A 19,997-nucleotide genomic window follows, 5' to 3' on the forward strand; every position below is an offset into this window, starting at 1 on the left:
AAATAAAAAAGATCCAAATAAATATGCCTACTTTGATTGTATACCATGTTCAAGGATAGGCTGATTCATTTTTGTTAATATGTCAGATCTCCCCAAATTCAACTATGCAATCCCAATCAGAATTTCAGCAGGTGCTTTCCGCACCACCCCCCCGATAGAAAGTGGCAGGCTGATTAAAAAATTTATAAGGAAATGAAAGGGACCTAGAATGGCCAAAATAATCTTGGGAAAAAAGCAAAAATGAAGTTTATACTACTTACTTTCAAGACTTAAAATGAAGTTACCGGGCGCCTGGGTGGCTCAGTTGGTTAAGCGACTGCCTTCGGCTCAGGTCATGATCCTGGAGTCCCTGGATCGAGTTCCGCATCGGGCTCCCTGCTCGGCAGGGAGTCTGCTTCTCCCTCTGACCCTCCCCCCTCTCATGTGCTCTCTCTCATTCTCTCTCAAATAAATAAATAAAATCTTTAAAAAAAAAAATGAAGTTACCATAATAAAGCCAGTGTGGTATTGGCATAAGGATCAGCAGAACAAAATACAAAGTTCAGAAATAAGCCACTGTATATAAACTGCACCTTAAATGAAACAATTAAAAATTTTGAAAACAAAAATCCAGAAGGAGAATTTTCTTCTAAGAAAGGCATATATCTGTTCATGTAGAAGTTTTGAGAGTAAAACCTATTAGGGCAAACTTCTAAGATTGGATGGCATATTCCATCACGTTATCCAGGATGGAATAATGTTAGCTACTTTAGTGATTGAGATGGTTTGTTTAGATGATTTAGGGGTCCTGTGTTTAAATCAATGGCTTGATGTGTTATATTTTTGCTAAAAGATATGCCTGTGGTGTGGCTGGGCAGTGAAAATACTTTGATATGGATTTGGGTAGGAAGCTTAGAAACCAAGGCCTGAGCTGTGATCACCTTAGTGGAAAAAGAAGTGAAGGAAACGAAGTGTATTTGCAGACATTTTTGCTTTTGTGAGGGTTCAATTTCTGTGGGACCTGAAGCAGACTGCTTATTGCAACTTACTCACTGTATTATTAACAATAAAAGTGTTGAATTACAGGGTACAGGGTAGAAAATTGAATGAATGCTGGGTTAAGTCTCATTTCTGCCATTTACTTAGTTGCAGGTTTACCACTGGCTAGCTGGACAAGTCATTTAACTCACTGGCCATTTGAAAATTGTAGATTTGGACTAAATGATTATTTAAGATTCCTTCTACTCTGAAATTCTGTGAGTCTGAAAATCTAAGAATTCTCACTTCCTAACATGGTGGTACATTTTCACAAAGATGTCTGAGAGTCTTTCTCTGTTGTCTCTTTGGCAGATTGCAATCCCCTGGCAGAAATGAAACCTGATCAAAATCTGTTTCTCCAACTTGATTTCATCTTAGCCTCTGTGCTCTGTAACAGTGACAGATGGCCAGAAAAATGTTTCCCCACATACTTGAAGTGGAATAAATAGCAGGCTTCCATTAGCCTTTTCAACAACCCTGGAATCAGTGATATTATCCTCAATTAGGAACACAGATGCTGAATAAAGTGGTTTCAGATCACATCTCAGATCTGGTTTCCTTGGTTGAGCAAACCTCCACAATCCTCCACACCAGGCCCCATGGATTACCTTTTTACTTATTCTTTGTTATTACTGTAAAATGCAGTCAAAATCAGTTGAGGAATTCTTACTGTGTTTTTTTGAGAAGCTAATAATATGCTATCCATCTTTTGTTGAATACTAAAAGTAAATTGGTAAATGAAAAAGCAAATATATATCATTATTACTGTTAGGAGAGGACAATCATGGTGGTCCAGCAGACCTACAGGTAATCTCTAGAGAGATTTTTTATTCTGATAGCCAAAGTTATATAATAAAAGGAAGTTTATCCTCTTGGTTATCTTCTGTGCCCTACCTGGAAATATGAATGATCACTTTTCATCTGGATCTCACCTACTTTGGGGTAGGAAGACTGGTTCTCCTGGGTTTTGTAGTATGCCAAGAGGCTGGTGAGCATCCTCACTGAGATTAGTCTGTCGTCCTGGCTGGCTGGTGTTTACACTTGCACTTATTTCCAAGATAAGTCCGTGTGGTTACTATCAGGATAAATTGGGCACAGGGTTCTCTCCTCCACAGAACTGCCCTGAAGAAGTCAGTGCTGTCATTTGCCAGATGACATTGTTACAAAATTCATAGAACTCTGCCATGACATTGTTACAAAATTCATAGAACTCAAAGTTAAGCCAAGCTGGTTACCAACTATAGGCCTATTGTTTTCAGGTGGTTGGTCTTGCCTTTACAAGCTTGATTTTGACTATTTTCATTGATAATTTTTTTCCCTGTTCTCAGTTCTCTATAGTATTAGAGAGACAAGGGATGAAAATCTATTCTTGGAGCTAGAGTGGGATATAATGGAAAGGCTTTCTGGGGAACATTAATTCAGTTTTAAACTTGTCCAGATTTCAGTTTGTAGACACCTGGGTGGAAAGGATAGAAATAGGCATACTGGGAATGGAGGATGATACATTGAAATAGAAAGAGATCTGTGTTTATGTTTCATTCAAAGTATGTTCCTCTTTTTTTTTTTTTTTTCAGAGAGGAACATACTTGAAAAAGTCCCTATCACTTTCTTTTCTTAAAAATGGTTTTTATCATAAAGAAGAGTGGTTTGTCTTTGTGATTTTCAGCCTTTTCTCTCCTGCATGTTAAAGGAGTCCTTACTCCCATCTCTGACAGTGACTCACACTTACCATGTTTCCCAGTTGAGGCAGGGAAGTGGGGTCTTATCACAATTTGTGGGGAGGAAAGGAACAGACATACAGTTACCGTCTTCAAAACTGATTTCACATCTTCAAAAATTCTTTTTTTTTTTTTAAGATTTTATTTATTTGACAGAGACACAGCGAGAGAGGGAAAACAAGCAGGGGGAGGGGGAGAGGGAGAAGCAGGCTTTCTGCAGAGCAGGGAGCCCGATGCGGGGCTCGATCCCAGGACCCTGGGATCATGACCTGAGACAAAGGCAGATGCTTAACGGCTGAGGCACCCAGGCGCCCCACATTTTCAAAAATTCTTTTTTTTTTTTTAAAGATTTTATTTATTTATTTGAGAGAGAGAGAATGAGAGAGAGTGAGTACATGAGAGGGGGGAGGGTCAGAGGGAGAAGCAGACTCCCTGCCCAGCAGGGAGCCCGATGCGGGACTCGATCCCGGGACTCCAGGATCATGACCTGAGCCGAAGGCAGTCGCTTAACCAACTGAGCCACCCAGGCGCCCCTCAAAAATTCTTATCTTTAAGACTAATACTTCTGAAGGATGCCTCACCCCAATTTGTGAGCTGATATGGCTTCCCTGAATACTTAAGAGTAGAGGAAAGGTTGCTAGAAGGAAATAATTGTAATATCTTATTTAAATATAAAAGAGGCTTGAAAAAGAAAGCCTACCTGTACCTAATGATTACAAATAATGTTGAGTTCTGTTTTCTGCTTTCCTTTCCTTCCTGCAGGATTGTGTTTCTTCCAGGTTCCTAAGGGGCATGTACTATATCTTCCTTTAGTTTCAGTTGTTGTTCTTGTTTTATGTAGTGGAAGTGTTTAAGATGTTCTTTTTTCTATTTCACACCCCAGTCCTATTTCCTTGTAGATGGCCATTCCTTGAAGGAAAAGAGAAATTCTCTTTCCCTCTGTAGCAAGTTAGTTTTCAGAGGATAGGAGCCATTGTAGAAAGCTTGTCTTTTGGGTCCAGAGAATAAAATTGGCTCATACGCAGTAAATGTTGATTAAAAAATTTTTTTATGAATTAAAGTCAGTAAAAGTATGTGTAAGGGTATAGGATTTTATTTTACCCTGCTTAGAAGCTAATAATTAGCCTGCTGTAGTTCATGGACGCTGACAGAGCAGAAGAGACTCCTGGATCCGAGACCAAGGACTTTATTACTCATGGTCCAGCAAGTAGCATAAGCATATGTTTGCATTAGTTCCCCTTGCCCGCTTAAGTCCCATCGGAGTGACATGAATGGGCCCAGATGGATGCTTGCACATATGTTATAGGAATAGAACATTGAACTTGGGGAATCCATTGTTTTTATAGTAAGTGGTAAGCAAGCCTGCTGTATGTCCTAGGGTGGGGCACATTACTTCATCCCCCAAAGATGATCTTTTCAAACACAGTCCTGAAAAGTGGCCTGGGTAAGGAGTGGTCAGGGTCATGCATTTTTGGCATACTCAGCAAGACACATAGGAGTATGAGAGACCCATGGAGGAGTAGCTCTCCCAAAAGTAAGTACATATAGTAGGGAATTTATAGAGATCTTAGAATTATTATGAAATATTTGCTGTACAAAAAGGTTTAGAGAGTAATATAATGAATAGCCATACAGTCACCTCCCAGCGTGACAAATAAGTATTATTCGTATAGTTGCAGCTTCCTGTGGACCCTTCCCCTTGTCTCACAGGTAAGCAGTTTCCTGAATTGTCATCATGCCAGTGCATTCCTATGAATCCCTTAATATCATGTAGTATTTTGTTCCATGTTTATAAACTTCTAAAAATTTTTTTTACTATCATTTAAAAATTGTTAAAGAGCCTTTTTACATAGTACCATTTTAGGCACTGTAGAAAAAAACTGTGAAGATAAAACTCTTGCATGCCACGATCTTATGGTCCGAGGAAAACCAAAACCACTAAAATATAGCTTAGTCATAGGAAAGGATATATGTGAAAAAATAAAAGTTGGTAAATAATATGTAACTCTAAAGTCAATTATTAGCATCTAATATATGTAAGGGCTAAGTATAGTTATGGATGGAGGGCAAAATACAATTCATTATTGGGGTGGAAAATGGTGACTCTGAGAGGCAGCAACAGTGAGAATTACAGGCATGAGATTTGTCATAGACAATTTGTCATACAGGAGAGAGGGATATGCTCTGAGGAACTGGCCTTAAATTGATCTAACCAAAAAGATGGGAGAAGGGAGCTGGGAGTAGGTAGCCAGCAGGATAGTTAGCTGAGAGGTATGTAGGTGTGTCAGGTGACCATTTTGATTAGGAGGGACGGCTAAGACTGAGCCTCTGACCTCACAGGGCTTCATATCTAATCACATAGGGTGGTTACATAGGAGAGAATTAGAAAATATCCCAAGACCCTCTGTGATTATGACTTAAATGTGTGTAACAGATTCCAGAGATATAGAAGAAAAAAAGTTTCAGGTGAGTTGCAGCAGTGAGGGAAAGAGCCTCAGTGAGAAGTCTTGCATTGGGCCTTGAATGGCAGATTGTGGTAAGGATGCTTCAGGAAAAGGGGTGGCAAGAGCACATGAGCAGACTGGAGACACTAAGTGTGGAACAGTGCAAAGATTGACCTGTGGGAATTATGTCCAGGCCACTTGACCTATATAGTTTCCCATGGTCTGTATTTTGCTGGTTGCATGCTTATGGTGCAGTTCAGGAGTTTCCCTTTGTCCTCTGTATTTCCTACAAATTAGCAACTGGACCTAGTAGCATGATGCGATTCAGGCTTATTCCCTTTGGCAGGACTAGAGGTGGGGAGGGGGGTGTTCTTTGATCACATGAGTAAAGGTATGTGTAAGGGTCTGGGATTTCATTTGACCCTACTTAACAAGCCAACAATTAGCCTGTTACTGTTTCACATTCTAACTTCATAGAGCTCCCTCGTCTGTTTCAAGTAGTGTTAAAAAATATAACTTGCTTTCTGAGATATCCTGGTCTGTCCCCTGCCCTTCCCCACCCCCACTTTTGTTTGTACCATCTCTTTGTTTCTGTTTTCCCTATCTTGTTCAATTTGGATTCCTCTCTCAGCAGTTTCTTTTCAGCGTTGGTGCCCTGTCCTAGGAAGGAGCCTGGTTAGTTCCATGAGTTTTTAAGGCTAGACTGCTCCAGGTCCTTTAGGCCTCACTGGGGACCCCTTGCAGTGGACTCAACCCCACTAGTTTCAGTCTCTGCGATCAGATTGGCCCACATTGCTTTTCATTTAAAACTTGGTTATTTGGGATTCTTCTGTTCTCTGGTCTGTCAGATGCCCTATTGCTTCCCTTTATGTTGATCTGCATAGCTGCTTATAGTACTTGTGTCTCCTGGCCATTGGTGTTTTTCTCTCTTTATATGGGGGTTTATGAGGATGCTTCATCGTCTAGTTTTGTTATGGATGTTATCCATGGGCTTTTTGTGGTGTTATCTAGTTGCTCTGTTTTAATGTGGGGATTCAGAAATACCAAAGGCTATGTTGCCACTTCGATAGCCATTTGTCCAGAATCCCATCGTAGGTGCTTGAGTAGAAAGGTGACACATCATGAGTAGAATGGTAGGTCTGACCTAACGTCTTACTTGGCATAGAGACAGTGTGGTCATTAGTCAATATTGGTTCTTTAACTTTCTCTTTTCTCCAAATTGAAAAGTGTTGGCTATAATGCTCATTTTGTGGATTTCCATGGAAATAATAGCTTCTTATCTTTACTCTTTTCAGGTTCACCAAGAATCTTTCCCCGGACAAAATCAATTTGAGCACCCTGAAAGGGGAGGGTCAGCTGACCAACCTGGAGCTGGATGAAGAGGTTCTACAGAATGTGCTGGAGCTGCCTACCTGGTTAGCCATTACTCGGGTCTACTGCAACAGGGCCTCCATCCGGGTGAGAATGGGGGTCAGAGTGCTGTTGCTGTCCTTGGCCAGCAGGCATGCTTTCTTGAGGGGCAGCTCCCACAGCCCTGAGTGTTGCTTTCCTCTTGCAGATCCAGTGGACAAAGTTGAAGACACACCCCATTTGCTTGGTAATGGCCTTTCTTGATTGCAAGTAATCAAATGGGATGGCTGGGGTGGGGTTTTAAAAGATCTGAGAGGAGATGGGGAGGAGTCCTGACAGGGTATCCCTTTTGGGAGTGGTGATTGCTCTGTCTGGCTTGTGAGCTTCTCTCTGAGACAGAGTGACTATTGTCTGGGCTTATTCTGAAATTACTGTGCGGTGTGGCAGTTAGCACTGAGACACAAGACACAGGAGTCCTGAGTTGGTTGTTTTGCCTTTTGTTTTTTATAACAAATTTTGCTGCCCGGGTTCTACTTTTAGATTTCCTTTGGAATCCTGACAGAGAAAAAATTAGAAATTTAGTTCATGTCGACTATTGGGTGATTATCAGCTGAAAGCCCTTCAGGAACTCATCAGTGCTTATCTTTATCTGAAGATTGGAATCCCCAGGGATAGTAATACTTCTGTAACTTGGATTTATGTTTTAGTTTTCTGCTGTGAGTTAATCCCATGCTTGTCCTAGAGTTCTGCTGCTAATGGACATGGAAGAGGGAAGATGAGGCCTCTTCTTGCATTTCAGTTTGTTCATTCATTCAACAAACATTTATTGTCTGCCCCCTGTAGGCACAGCACTCAACTAGGCAGTAGAGCATAGGGATGAATAAGACTCAGTGTGTGCTGTGTAGGTTTTTGTGCAGATGCTTAGCTCTCCGTGGCTTTTATTTCAGTGTCTGGATAAGGTAGAGGTGGAGATGAAGACATGTGAGGAGCCTCGGCCCCCGAATGGACAGTCTCCCATTGCCCTTGCTTCAGGACAGAGGTTAGTTCCTTAGGTCCCTATTATTTCCAACATGTTACCTGTTCTGTATCAACTTTTAGTGAAAAATAAACTTTTTATTATGGGAATTTTCCAACCTACACTAAAGTGGAGAGAATAGTGTAATCAACCCTCATGCAACTAAGATCTAACTTCCAACAGCTATCAACATTTTGCCATTCTATTTTCACCTTTTTCCTGCCACTGTGTGTGTTTGTGTGTATGTGTGTGTGCGTGCGCGCACACTGTCGTATTTGAAAGCAAATCCCAGACACCATATGATTCCATCTGTAAATACTTCTGGATACTGTGTCTTTAAGAGACAGGGATTGTGAAGAAAGAAAGAAAAAACACACAATACTATTATCACAATCAATAGAATTAATAGGAATTTGTTAATATTATTTAATACTTATTTCATATTCAGTTTTCCTGAATTGTCTCTAAAATATTTTTTCCAATGCAGTGTGGCTCCAAAGAGCTCCACATATTGCATTTAGGGATTTGCCTTTCAAGGCTCTTTAATTCTAAACAATCCCCCACCCCCACTCTTTAATAAACCATTTATTCTTTGTATAAACTAGATTGTTTTTTCTAAAGAATTTCCCACATTTTGTATTTTGGCTGATTGTGTCCTCAAGGTTATATTTTAAATGTTTCTCATTTAAACCGAGAGTAAGATTTAAAGGCTTGATTTGAGTAAATGTTTTTGTTTTTTGTTTTCTTGGTAAGAATGCTCTAGAAATTGTACCATGTATTTCCTATTGTGACATATCAGGAGGGACAAAATGTTCCTTTGGTTAAGATTAATCAGTGGATTCAGATGATGATGGTCTGATTTATCTGTTGTGATTAAGTTCCTTATCTATTTCACCTCATGGTGTAAGGACTGTTGATAACCATTTGATGATAGTTGTATAGATCTGTTATTTCATTGTAGGCTGCAAAACAGGGATTTTATAATTCTTTTCTTCCTATTGCGTTTACTAGCAATAATAGATTAGCAATAATCTCTAAGATTTTTTGTGGGTGTGAGGGGAGGATGAAGGAGGTTTATCATTTTGAATTCATGTTGTTTTTAACAACTTTATTAAAGTATAATTGATACAAAATAGACTACATATACAAAGTATACAATTTGATAAGTTTTAGCATATGCATACACCACGAAATCATCAACACAATCAAGACAACGAACATATCCATTAACCCTTAAACATATTGTTGTTCTCCTTTATATTCCTTCCCTTTCCTTTCTCACCCCTTCCTATCCCCAGACAAGCATGGCTTTCTGTGACTATAGATTAGTTTACATTTTCTATAATTTTATATAAATAAATCATATAGTATGTACTGGTTTTTGTCTGGCTTCTTTTAGTCAGCATAATTATTTTGAGATTCATTCATGTTGTTGAGTGTATCAGTAGTTCATTTCTTTTATTACTGAGTAATATATTCCATTGTGTGGATAGATCACAATTTGTTTATCCATTCATTGTTAATTGACACTTTATTTACAGTTTTTGGCTATTGTGAATAATGCTGCTATGAACATTCATGTACAAGTTTTTGTGTGGTCATGTGCTTTTATTTCTCTTGGGTAAATGCCTAGGAGTGGAATGGTCAGGTGGTATGGTAGGTAAGATTTAGCTTTTTAAGAAACTGCCAAACTTTTCCAGAGTGGTTTACTATTTTAGATTCTTTTTACATGTTTTTACATTTAAATTTTCTTACATCCTACACTTCCATTTACTTAAAAAAATATGTTTGTTGTATTTCATACATTTATAATCATTATTTGTTTTGATATTCAGATGTCCTCATCTTTGGCTAGTGAGAGCCTTTCGAAGTCACCTCCTGTGTTTTTTGGAGAAGACCCCAATAATCTTTTTGCTTTTAGACAGAATAAGATGTTTCAGGCTTCTCATATACATCCTTACTTCAGACCTGGAATCTGACATTTCTCCAAGGAACCCTGATTCCTTTTAGTGAGAAATGTTATTTAGAGAGAACAGTCTGGGCAAAATTGTATTCATTGAGTTGTCATTTGAATTGAGACCTTAGTGTTCAGTTCTAGGGTAAAGGTATTTTTAAGAAAGAGAAAAATAAATCATGCCAATATGCTGATGTTTCTCAATTCAAATAAAAAGAGGATTTTAAAATAACTTTTTAGATTTAATGTTTGTATTTTTTGTTCATGTGCTGAACCTTGGTTCCTAACAACAATAATATAATAAATGATTTACTTTTTCAATTGTTTAAAAAAATAACAAAGCCAATATTATAACTATCAATAAGATTACTGAATACAGTAGATTTCTGTGTGTTCATGTGTTTTAACCTTATGATATATCCCACTAGGGAAGTATGGTCAAATGCTGTGTTTTTAAGTCACTTGAAGTCATTTTTTATACGGTTGGGATACCAATTTGACATATAGAGAAGTTCATTTTTTTTTTAAGAGAAATTTTGCAGTTTTAGGTTCACAATAAAGTTAGAGGAAGGTACACAGATTTCCCATATCCCCTTGCCCCCACGCATGCATAGCCTTCTCCATTATCAACATCCCCTACCAGAGTAGTACATTTGTTACAGTGGTTAAACCTACATTGACACATCACAATCACCCAAAGTCCATAGGTCATATTAAGGTTCACTCTTGGTTTTGTACATTCTAGGGGTTGGGACAAATGTATAATGACATATATCCACCATTATGGTATCACAGTGTATTTTCACTGCCCTAAAAATTCTGTGTGCTCCACTTATTTATCTCTATCCCTGCCCCCAACCCCTGAAACAACTGGTCTTTTTTCACTATCTCCATTGTTTTTCCTTTTCCAGAATGTCATATAGTTGGAATCATACAGTATGATTCCATCTTTTTATTTTTTAAAAGATTTTATTTATTTATTAGAGAGAGAGACAGAGAGAGTATGAGCAGGGGTAGCGGCAGAGAGAGGGAGAAGCAGACTCCCCACTGAGCAGGGAGCCTGATGTGGGGCTCAATCCCAGGATTCTGGGATCATGACCTGAGCTGAAGGCAGACACTTAACCAACTGAGACACCCAGGTGCCCCCATCTTAACCATTTTTAAGTGTGCAGTTCAGTAGTGTTAACTGAACTCACATCCTGCAACAAATCTCTAGAGCTTTTTCATCTTCTGAAATTGGAACTTTGTATCCATTTGTATTGGTTTGCTATGACTACCATGACATAATACCATAGACTGGGTGCCTAAATAGTTGAAATTTATTTTCTCATAGTTCTGGGGGCTTGAAGTCTATTATCAAGGTATCAGCAGGTCCTGAGGCCTCTCTCCTTGGCTTGCAGATGCTGACTCCTGAGCATTTCCTCACATGGCCTTTTCTCTGTACCTGCTCATCCCTGGTGTTGCTTCCTTTTTTTCTTTTTAAGTATAGTTGATATACAATGTTTTATTGGTTTCAGGTGTACAATAGAGTGATTTGACAGTTCTACACATTATGTAGTGCTCATAATGATAAGTATAGTTATCATATATTATTGCAATATTATTGACTATATTCCCTGTGCTGTACTTTTCATCCTCATGACTGATTTATTTTATTACTTGAAGTATGTACCTCTTCATCACTTCTCCTATTTTGCCCACTCCTCCTACCCCTCTCCTCTGGCAACCACCAGTTTGTTCTCTGTATTTATGAATTTGTTTTTGTTTTTTTTGTTCATTTGTTTTGTGTTTTAGATTCCACATATAAGTGAAATCATATGGTATTTGTCTTTCTTTGTCTGACTTGTTTTACTTAGCCTAATGCCTTCTAGGTTTCCATGTTGTCACAAATGGCAAGATTTCATTCTTTTTTATAGCTGAGTAATATTCCAGTGTGTGTGTGTGTGTGTGTTTGTGTGTGTGTATAGCACATCTTCTTTATCCATTTATCTATTATGGACAATAGTGTTGCTTCCATATCTTGACTATTGTAAATAATGCTGCAATAAATAGGAATGCAGATACCTTCTTGAATTAGTGTTGTCATTTTCCTCAAGTAAATACCTAGAAGTAGAATTACTGGATTGTATGATACTTCTCTTTTTAGTTTTTTGAGGAACCTCCATATTATTTTCCACAGTGGCTGCACCAAATTGCCATTCCCACCAACAGTGCACAAAGGTTTCCTTTTCTTTCTTTTTTTTTTTTTTTTAAAGATTTTATTTATTTATTCATGAGAGATAGAGAGAGAGAGGCAGAGGCAGAGGGAGAAGCAGGCTCCCCGCGGAGCAGGGAGCCCGATGCGGGACTCGATCCCAGGACCCTGGGATCATGACCTGAGCTGAAGGCAGACGCTTAACCGACTGAGCCACCCAGGCATCCCCAAAGGTTTCCTTTTCTTCACATCCTTGCCAACAGTTGTTTCTTGTTGCTTTGATACTAGCCATTTTGATAGATGTGAGGTGATATCTCATTGTGGTTTTCATTTGCATTTCCCTGATGATGAGTGATGTTGAGCATCACTATCACTCTTAATGTTGCTTTTTTGTTGAACAGAAATGATTAATTCTAATGTAGTCCAGTATACCTTTTTTTCCCCTTTATGCTTAGCCCTTTTTGAGTCCTGTTTAAGGGCTCTTTTCCTGTCCTAAGCCGTGAAGATATTCTTTTTTGTTTTCTTCTAAAAGTTTTATTGTTTGACCTTACACATTTAGATACAGACTTAAAACTGATTATTTTTTTTTGTTTGATGTAAAATAGGAGTTAATACTATTTTTTCCCGGTCAATATCTTCAAATTGACCATGCACTGTTATTGAAAGACCATCTTTTCCCTACTACTCTGTCACCTCTATTATAAATTAAGTGTCTCTGGGTATAATTGTGATTTATGAGTGAGGTTGAACATTTTTATGTTTATCATTTGCACTTCTCTGTGAACTGTCCATACTTTGTCCCGTTTTTATTGGCCTGTAGGTCTTTTTCTTTTCAGTTTCTTTTTTTTTTTTTTAAGAATTTATTTATTTATTTGACAGAGAGAGACACAGCGAGAGAGGGAACACAAGCAGGGGGAGTGGGAGAGGGAGAAGCAGGCTTCCCGCTGAGCAGGGAGCCCGATGCGGGGCTCGATCCCAGGACCCTGGGATCATGACCTGAGCCCAAGGCAGACGCTTAACGACTGAGCCACCCAGGCGCCCCTTCTTTTCAGTTTCTTGAAGCTCTTTATACATTAGAGATGTTAGCCCTTTATGATATAGATTGCAAATATATTTTTTGCAAAAAATAGATTGCAAATTTATAATTTCCACACCTTTTTATCTCTTGTAATGAGAACTGATTTCATTTACATGTCAAGAATGTCTTTGTTTTCAGGGCGCCTGGGTGGCTTAGTCTGTTAAGTGGCTGCCTTCGGCTCAGGTCATGATCCCAGGGTCCTGGGATCGAGCCCCACATCGGGCTCCCTGCTTGGCAGAGAGCCTGCTTCTCCCTTTCCCTCTGTCTGCCGCTCTGCCTACTTGTGCTCTCTCTCTCTCTGCTAAATAAATAAATAAAAATCCTAAAAAAAAAAAAAGAATGTCTGTGTTTTCTACATCCAGAAGGACTTTAAGATGGCCTTCAATTCTCTCCTTGCCATTTCTGACCTCTCACTGTGGAAGTACAGCTATGCTCTTTGGGATATATTTGACAGGGTAGAGAGTTGGAATTGTTCTTGACCTCTTGCTCACTTGGCTGTACTTCTTTCCTCTTTCCACTACCTTTGCAGAGTATGCTGTGTCTTTGAAGATTTTATAGAAACCTAGCATTTCCTTTCTTTAGTTATACCTTCCCTCATGTACAACATTCAAATTTACGTAGTTTGTGGATTATAAAAATATTTTTCAAATTATTCTTTCTAACAGAAGGGAGATTATTTCTAGGTCAACTCTTTTTCTTTTATTTTGTTCCTCAAAAAATCCAATTAAAAAGAGTACTGCATCATAAAAAATTTTCAAAATTTAAAAACTATAAGTAGAAATAGGAAGAGAGAAATAAAGAAAGAAATCATTCATAGTTCTAGCACCCAAAGAGAGACAGTGTTAATAATCTTGTCTGATGTCTTCCAGTATAAAGAGTGTGCACAAAGTTTCACCTGCTTCTGAACATTGCTCTGCCTCATTTGTTGTAGTGAGTATGGCTTTGCCGAGAAGGTGGTGGAGGGGATGTTCATCATCGTCAATTCCATCACCATCAAGATTCACTCCAAGGCCTTCCATGCTTCTTTTGAATTGTGGCAGCTCCAGGGCTACAGCGTCAACCCCAACTGGCAGCAGAGTGACCTCCGCCTCACCCGCATCACTGACCCCCACCGAGGAGAGGTGACAGCCCCAGTATTGCAAGAGGAGAGAATGGGGAGATTCAAAATAGGACTGATATTTAAAGGATATTATTCCTGCTTTGGGGATTTCCTCAGATATGTCACCCATTCCTGTGAACCCAAGAATCCCAGTGTTATTGCTACATGCTTTCTTCTCTTAGGGATCTCTGATTCACCGCTAGATCTATTGGTAGGATCCCAACTGAGAATGGTGGGAGTTTCTGTTTTGCTCGTCTTTTCCCCTTGGACTTCCTGCCTCTTGGTTAATTTCATCCATAGAATTAAGGGATTTTACTTTCTCTCCTTCTAGGTTTTAACATTTAAGGAAATAACTTGGCAAACACTTCGAATTGAGGCAGATGCTACAGACAATGGTGATCAGGACCCAGTCACCACTCCACTGAGGCTTATTACCAACCAAGGCAGGATCCAGATAGCCCTCAAGAGAAGAGTGAGTATGTTCTCTGCCCTAGTGAAAACTTGCATCTTTTATTCTCCTAGACAGCCTGGAGTTGTTGTTGTCTGTTTTTTGAATGTTACTGGCCCAGGAATGACAATCAAAAGGGGCAGGCCTGTAATTCAGTGTTGCACAGAACATTGCTGTGAACATTTGCCCCTCCTTGTCACCTGAGTTTTGGAAACCACGGTTTTTACCCATATAGGAACACTGACATAGGCACCTGGCCGTTGACTGCTGTTGTTTCTTGTTAATCGCAGAAGACTTTAGTAGTTTTGTAAGAAATGGACTCTCCATAGTGTTTGCTGCTTCCCTTTCATGTTCTGAAAAGCCCTCTCTGAAATTAATCAAGTGATAGTCCCGTTGAGGAGTTGGAATGATAGCAGATGTTGAACCCCATGTTTTATGTGGCCCCTTCAGACCAAAGATTGCAATGTGGTAGCCTCCAAGCTGATGTTCCTGTTGGATGACCTGCTCTGGGTGCTAACTGACTCGCAGCTCAAGGCTATGATGAAGTATGCAGAATCACTGAGTGAGGCAATGGAGAAGTCAGCCCAGCAGAGAAAGAGCCTGGCCCCTGAGCCTGTACAGGTTAGAGGCAAAACAGATACCCTGGGTGGGGCTAGGGAGATGGAGGGCCAGACCTAATTCATACCAACATAGGTGGGGTCTAGACTTCATTAGGCTTATCTGGGACATTTGTCATTTGCATAGGCTTTGTTTGTGCTTCTAATTTATTCATTTATTCTCTTCATTGGGTGCCTCCGGTGTGTTAGCTATATAGTACTAGCCACTGGGAAGGAAAAGTAAAATAAGCCTCTTGTTCCTGTCGTTGGAGCTCTGACTGTCTTTAAATATGGACTATAAACAAGTTATTATAATAGGAGGTGGTAAGTGCTGTATATAGGTAGACACTATGCCATGAGAATACAAAGAAGAGGCATCTAACTACACAGGCTGAAAGAGGGCATTTAAGAAAGACTTTCTGGAGGCAGTGTTTTAGCATCAGTCAGCTAAGTCCTGGGGGGTGAGAGCTTGGGGGGCACTTCAAACCTCAGAACAGTACTCTGACTGGAGTTACAAGACTAATTATAATTAGGCTTTTTGGAGTTTGGGTTATTTAGGTGAGACAGACCTAAGTGAGCTACCAGGTGAACAGTTAGTTATGAGAGGGAGGGGGCATCTTGCTAAATTGTGGCTTTCTTCAGACTGAGCTAAAGCTTAAGAAAGCCTGTGAGGAGCCTCTCTGGGTTTGGACGTCTTATTTTTCTCCCTGTCACGTATAGATCACCCCACCTGCTCCCAGTGCCCAGCAGTCCTGGGCCCAGGCGTTCGGGGGCGGCCAGGGCAGCAGCAGCAGCAGTCGCCTCAGCCAGTACTTTGAGAGATTTGATGTGAAGGAGTCCTCCTACCATCTGCTCATCTCCCGTCTGGACCTGCACATTTGCGATGATAGCCAGTCCCGAGAGCCAGGTACTCTGTTAGGCCTGAGGCTGGGCTGGGTGGTCCGTCAGTACCTTCAGCTCTTTTCAAGATGCTGTGGAGTACTTTGGTTGGCTTCCCTTAATCCCAGGCATTCCTTGGGCCTCAGTCTCCGGTGGTGTCTCTTGCTCTGTTGGTGGGAAGTAGTGCTTTTAGCCTTTAGGGTGCAGCGGGACCACCGGCAATACTTAGTAAAATACAGAGGCCAGCGCTCTCCCAGGCCTCATTAAGAGAGAATCTTCAGGGGCAGAGCTCAAGCAGAGTGTACTTTTTTCCTCCCCAACATATCTTGGGCAATGCTGACTACTGGTATAACTTTTAGGAAAGTAAATTCAAGTATAGGAAACTCCAGGATTTTCAGATTTTTGAGTCAATTTAAATATTTTTTATGTGTAAATGCCCTCTTCCCAAGCAGAGAGGTTGTGTTGTATTCTCATTATGCTTTTCATTCATTAGGACAGTTAGTATTACATACACATACATGTTTATTCAAAATGAAAAAGGAATTGACTCATTTTTTCCCTTCATGAGCCTTGGGGAAATCACTTAGCCTCTTGCTTAAGCTCTCTGAGTTTCTTCATTTGTGATCTTGAGTTAAATCATATATGACTCCTTTACCACATTGGTTGTTGTCACGCTCAACTGAAATGATATACTGAATCTGGAGGACCTTAATTATAGGCACATACTCAGTATTATTATCCCTCTGCTGCCTGTTCCTTTAATACCCTGTCTACATTTCCTTTATGGTCCCCTTTGCACCACCTCTTGGCTTGAGATGCTCTCATATAGTAGATTTTTCTCATGCTGCCTTATCCTTTCTGAAGGTTATGTCTGCCTTTTAATGACACCTAGACTGTTTCCTCAGGGGAACTTACCTTTTCTTCCTGGGGCTCCAAGCAGCATTGTCTCTCTTGCTTTGCTATTCTTTGGTGTTGAAGTGACTTCAGCCCCCATCTACTCCTACTCTGAGACAGCTAAAAGGAGCCATGACAACATAAAGATTGCTTTTGCGACCATAAGAAATAAATTGCTCACTGGTTTGCCACCCACTTATTTTGGAAGTTCTTTCCTAAAACGATTATTATTTTGTTTGGTTGTTTCTTCCAAGTGTTACTCTAAATGCTTTGGGTTTTTTCTCTTGTTTTGTCTTGAATCCTTTCAGAGGTCTTTATTTAAGAGTGTATTATTGAGAGTTTCATCCTCTTGCTTGATGAGGGGTATTTAGCACTGTCCTCTTCATATGGCCAGGACCCATAATCCACACTAAGATATGAATGACTAGCCTCCTCTGCAGCCCTCATGTATTTATTTTTATTTATTTATTTTTTTAAAGATTTTTTATTTTATTTATTTGAGAGAGAGAATGAGAGAGAGAGAGAGAGAGCATGAGAGCGGGGAGGGTCAGAGGGAGAAGCAGGCTCCCCGCCGAGCAGGGAGCCCGATGCGGGACTCGATCCCGGGACTCCAGGATCATGACCTGAGCCGAAGGCAGTTGCTTAACCAACTGAGCCACCCAGGCGCCCGCCCTCATGTATTTATTTATTAAACTAAATTAAACTACAAATCTGGAATTTAGGGAATTTTTGGATGAGATATTTTTAGATACAGGGATAACTCCCAACCTGCCTTACCCAGGTGTGGTGTATGACTCCGTTAAGGAGCAAGGAACAGAGCAAGTTCTTGTGAATTTGACTCTTCTTCTGGGATCTGGGGAGAAAAGGGAAGGGAGAACTAGTGGTACAGAAAGGGCTGTACGATTCTCTGGAGTTGTTCTAATATGCAGCCACATATAACTACTGTTGGCTGATCCAAATTGAGATGGGCTGCAAATATAATATACGCATGGGATTTTGAAGATATAGTAGAAAACAAGAGTGTAGAATACCTTGATAATTATTTTCATATAGTGTATGTGGAAATTGATAAAATATTGATTATATTCATATAAGTAGTAGGTATTGTTAAAATTAATTTCACCTTTTTAAAAAACTTTTTTTCGGGACGCCTGGGTGGCTCAGTCGGTTAAGCGTCTGCCTTCGGCTCAGGTCATGATCCCGGGGTCCTGGGATCGAGTCCCGCATCGGGCTCCCTGCTCTGCGGGGAGCCTGCTTCTCCCTCTGCCTCTGTCTCTCTCTCTGTCTCTCATGAATAAATAAATAAAATCTTTAAAAAAAAATAAAATAAAATAAAAAAAATAAATAAAAAACTTTTTTTCATATGGCTACTAGAAAATTTAAAATTACTTATGTGGCTCACATTATATTTCTAATAGATAGCATTGCTCTGGAGCTGTGTGTCCAGTATGGTAGCCAATAGCCACATGTGGCTGTTAAAATTAAGTAAACTAAAAAATTCAGTTCCTCATTTGCACCAGTCACATTTCAAGTACTCAGTACAATCTACAGACCATAAAAGATTTTCATCATCACAGAAAGTTCTTTTGGACTCTAGAGGGTCCTTAAAGGCTACATATACATTTTATTTATTTATTTATTTATTTAAAGAATTTATTTATTTATTTGACAGAGAGAGACACAGCGAGAGAGGGAACACAAGCAGGGGGAGTGGGAGAGGGAGAAGCAGGCTTCCCGCCGAGCAGGGAGCCCGATGCGGGGCTTGATCCCAGGACCCTGGGACCACGACCCGAGCCGAAGGCAGACGCTTAACGACTGAGCCACCCAGGCACCCCTACATTTACATTTTAGATTTAGCTAGCTGGACTCAGTTTAGATGATTCCAGTTTTGTTGGCAACATCCAAAGCCTCATAGTCAGGAGCCAGTCGAACATATGCCTTCTCTCCATCAGGCCTGATCAAGGTGTTGACTTTTGCCACGTCAGTGTCCTAGAGCTTCTTCACAGCCTGTTTGATCTGGTGCTTGTTGGCCTTGACATCCACAATGAACACAAGTGTGTTGTTGTCTTCTATTTTCTTCATGGTTGACTCAATGGTCAGGGGGAACTTGATGATGGCATAGTGATCAAGCTTGTTTTTCCTGGGGGCACTCTTTTGAGGATATTTAGGGTGCCTTCGGAGATGCAGTGTCTTGGGTTGTCGGAATTTCGGTGACGTGTGGATCTTCTTTTTTTTTTGTGACTGTGGATGCCTTTCAAAAGGCCTTCGAAACCTTGGCTTTGGCTTTGGCTTTGGGAGAAGCAGGGGCTTCCTTCTTTGCCTTTGGCGCCATCTTCGTGGAAGGGATTTACCTGCTTTTTCATTAAGGGACACCATAGCCTGGGATGTTGAGCCCTTGAGTAACATGCTTACCTTTCCCTTGGTATTGGAGGTGAAATTATTGGAAACTGGGTGGGTCCTCGGGGACAGCTTGGCTTGAGGTGGGGCAGCACTATCTCTTAAAATAAAATTGGAACAGTGTATATTCCAGCCTTCAGAGAAGAGGTTAGTAGTTGATGGGGAAGAGTGTCACCTTCCTCTTTTTAATTCTTTTTCCTTAGAATGAGGCCAGTGAGCCAAAAACTTTCTTTATCACTCTTAAGGCCATGCTGTCCTCATCCCACCAGCTCACGGGAGAATTTTAATTAGTCATTTATGGACACTATTTACCATTTATGTCTCTTGTATGATTATGTGTTTATAATTAAATATGTTGGTAATTGGTAATTCTATTTGATTTTGATTTTAATTCTAGACCCTATTTTAATATGCTCAGTCTATGTAGTTTATTGTTCTTTTACATCTAAATAATTCCAGTGGAGGGAGCATTGCTGTGAAACCGTCTACCTCCAGTAGCCTCAGTTATGCATTTTTTAAAAAATTTATTTATTCTTATGTTAATCCCCATACATTACATCATTAGTTTTAGATGTAGTGTTCCATGATTCATTGTTTGTGCATAACACCCAGTGCTCCATGCAGAATGTGCACTCCTCAATACCCATCACCAGGCTAACCCATCCCCCCACCCCCCCCTCCCCTATAGAACCCTCAGTTTGTTTTTCAGAGTCCATCGTCTCTCATGGTTCGTCTACCCCTCTGATTTACCCCCCTTCATTCTTCCCCTCCTGCTACCTTCTTCTTCTTCTTTTTTTTTTTCTTAACATATATTGCATTATTTGTTTCAGAGGTACAGATCTGAGATTCAACAGTCTTGCACAATTCACAGCGCTTACCAGAGCACATACCCTCCCCAGTGTCTATCACCCAGT

General features: G+C 40.1%; 1 protein-coding gene across 5 annotated transcripts in view; it reads left to right on the top strand.

The window, feature by feature from the left end:
* The window catches only part of BLTP3A (bridge-like lipid transfer protein family member 3A), a 62,855-nt gene that overhangs the window by 21,084 nt on the left and 21,774 nt on the right, over nt 1-19,997 (top strand). For 3 of the 5 annotated variants that reach the window (XR_014147617.1, XM_081828037.1, XM_006737061.3), the window contains exons 2-8: nt 6,475-6,637; nt 6,738-6,776; nt 7,477-7,568; nt 13,702-13,891; nt 14,201-14,341; nt 14,768-14,938; nt 15,634-15,820. Coding sequence is in view for 4 of the 5 variants with exons in the window: in XM_006737061.3 (XP_006737124.1) it covers nt 6,475-6,637; nt 6,738-6,776; nt 7,477-7,568; nt 13,702-13,891; nt 14,201-14,341; nt 14,768-14,938; nt 15,634-15,820 (983 nt within the window). In the remaining variant the exon portion in view is untranslated. The remainder of the gene's footprint in view (nt 1-6,474; nt 6,638-6,737; nt 6,777-7,476; nt 7,569-13,701; nt 13,892-14,200; nt 14,342-14,767; nt 14,939-15,633; nt 15,821-19,997) is intronic. The other 2 variants (XM_081828035.1, XM_081828036.1) reach the window with 2 other exon arrangements.

Source organism: Leptonychotes weddellii, chromosome 8, assembly GCF_054177405.1.
Source record: "Leptonychotes weddellii isolate Sample4059 chromosome 8, ASM5417740v2, whole genome shotgun sequence".
NCBI classification, from domain to species: Eukaryota; Metazoa; Chordata; class Mammalia; order Carnivora; family Phocidae; genus Leptonychotes; species Leptonychotes weddellii.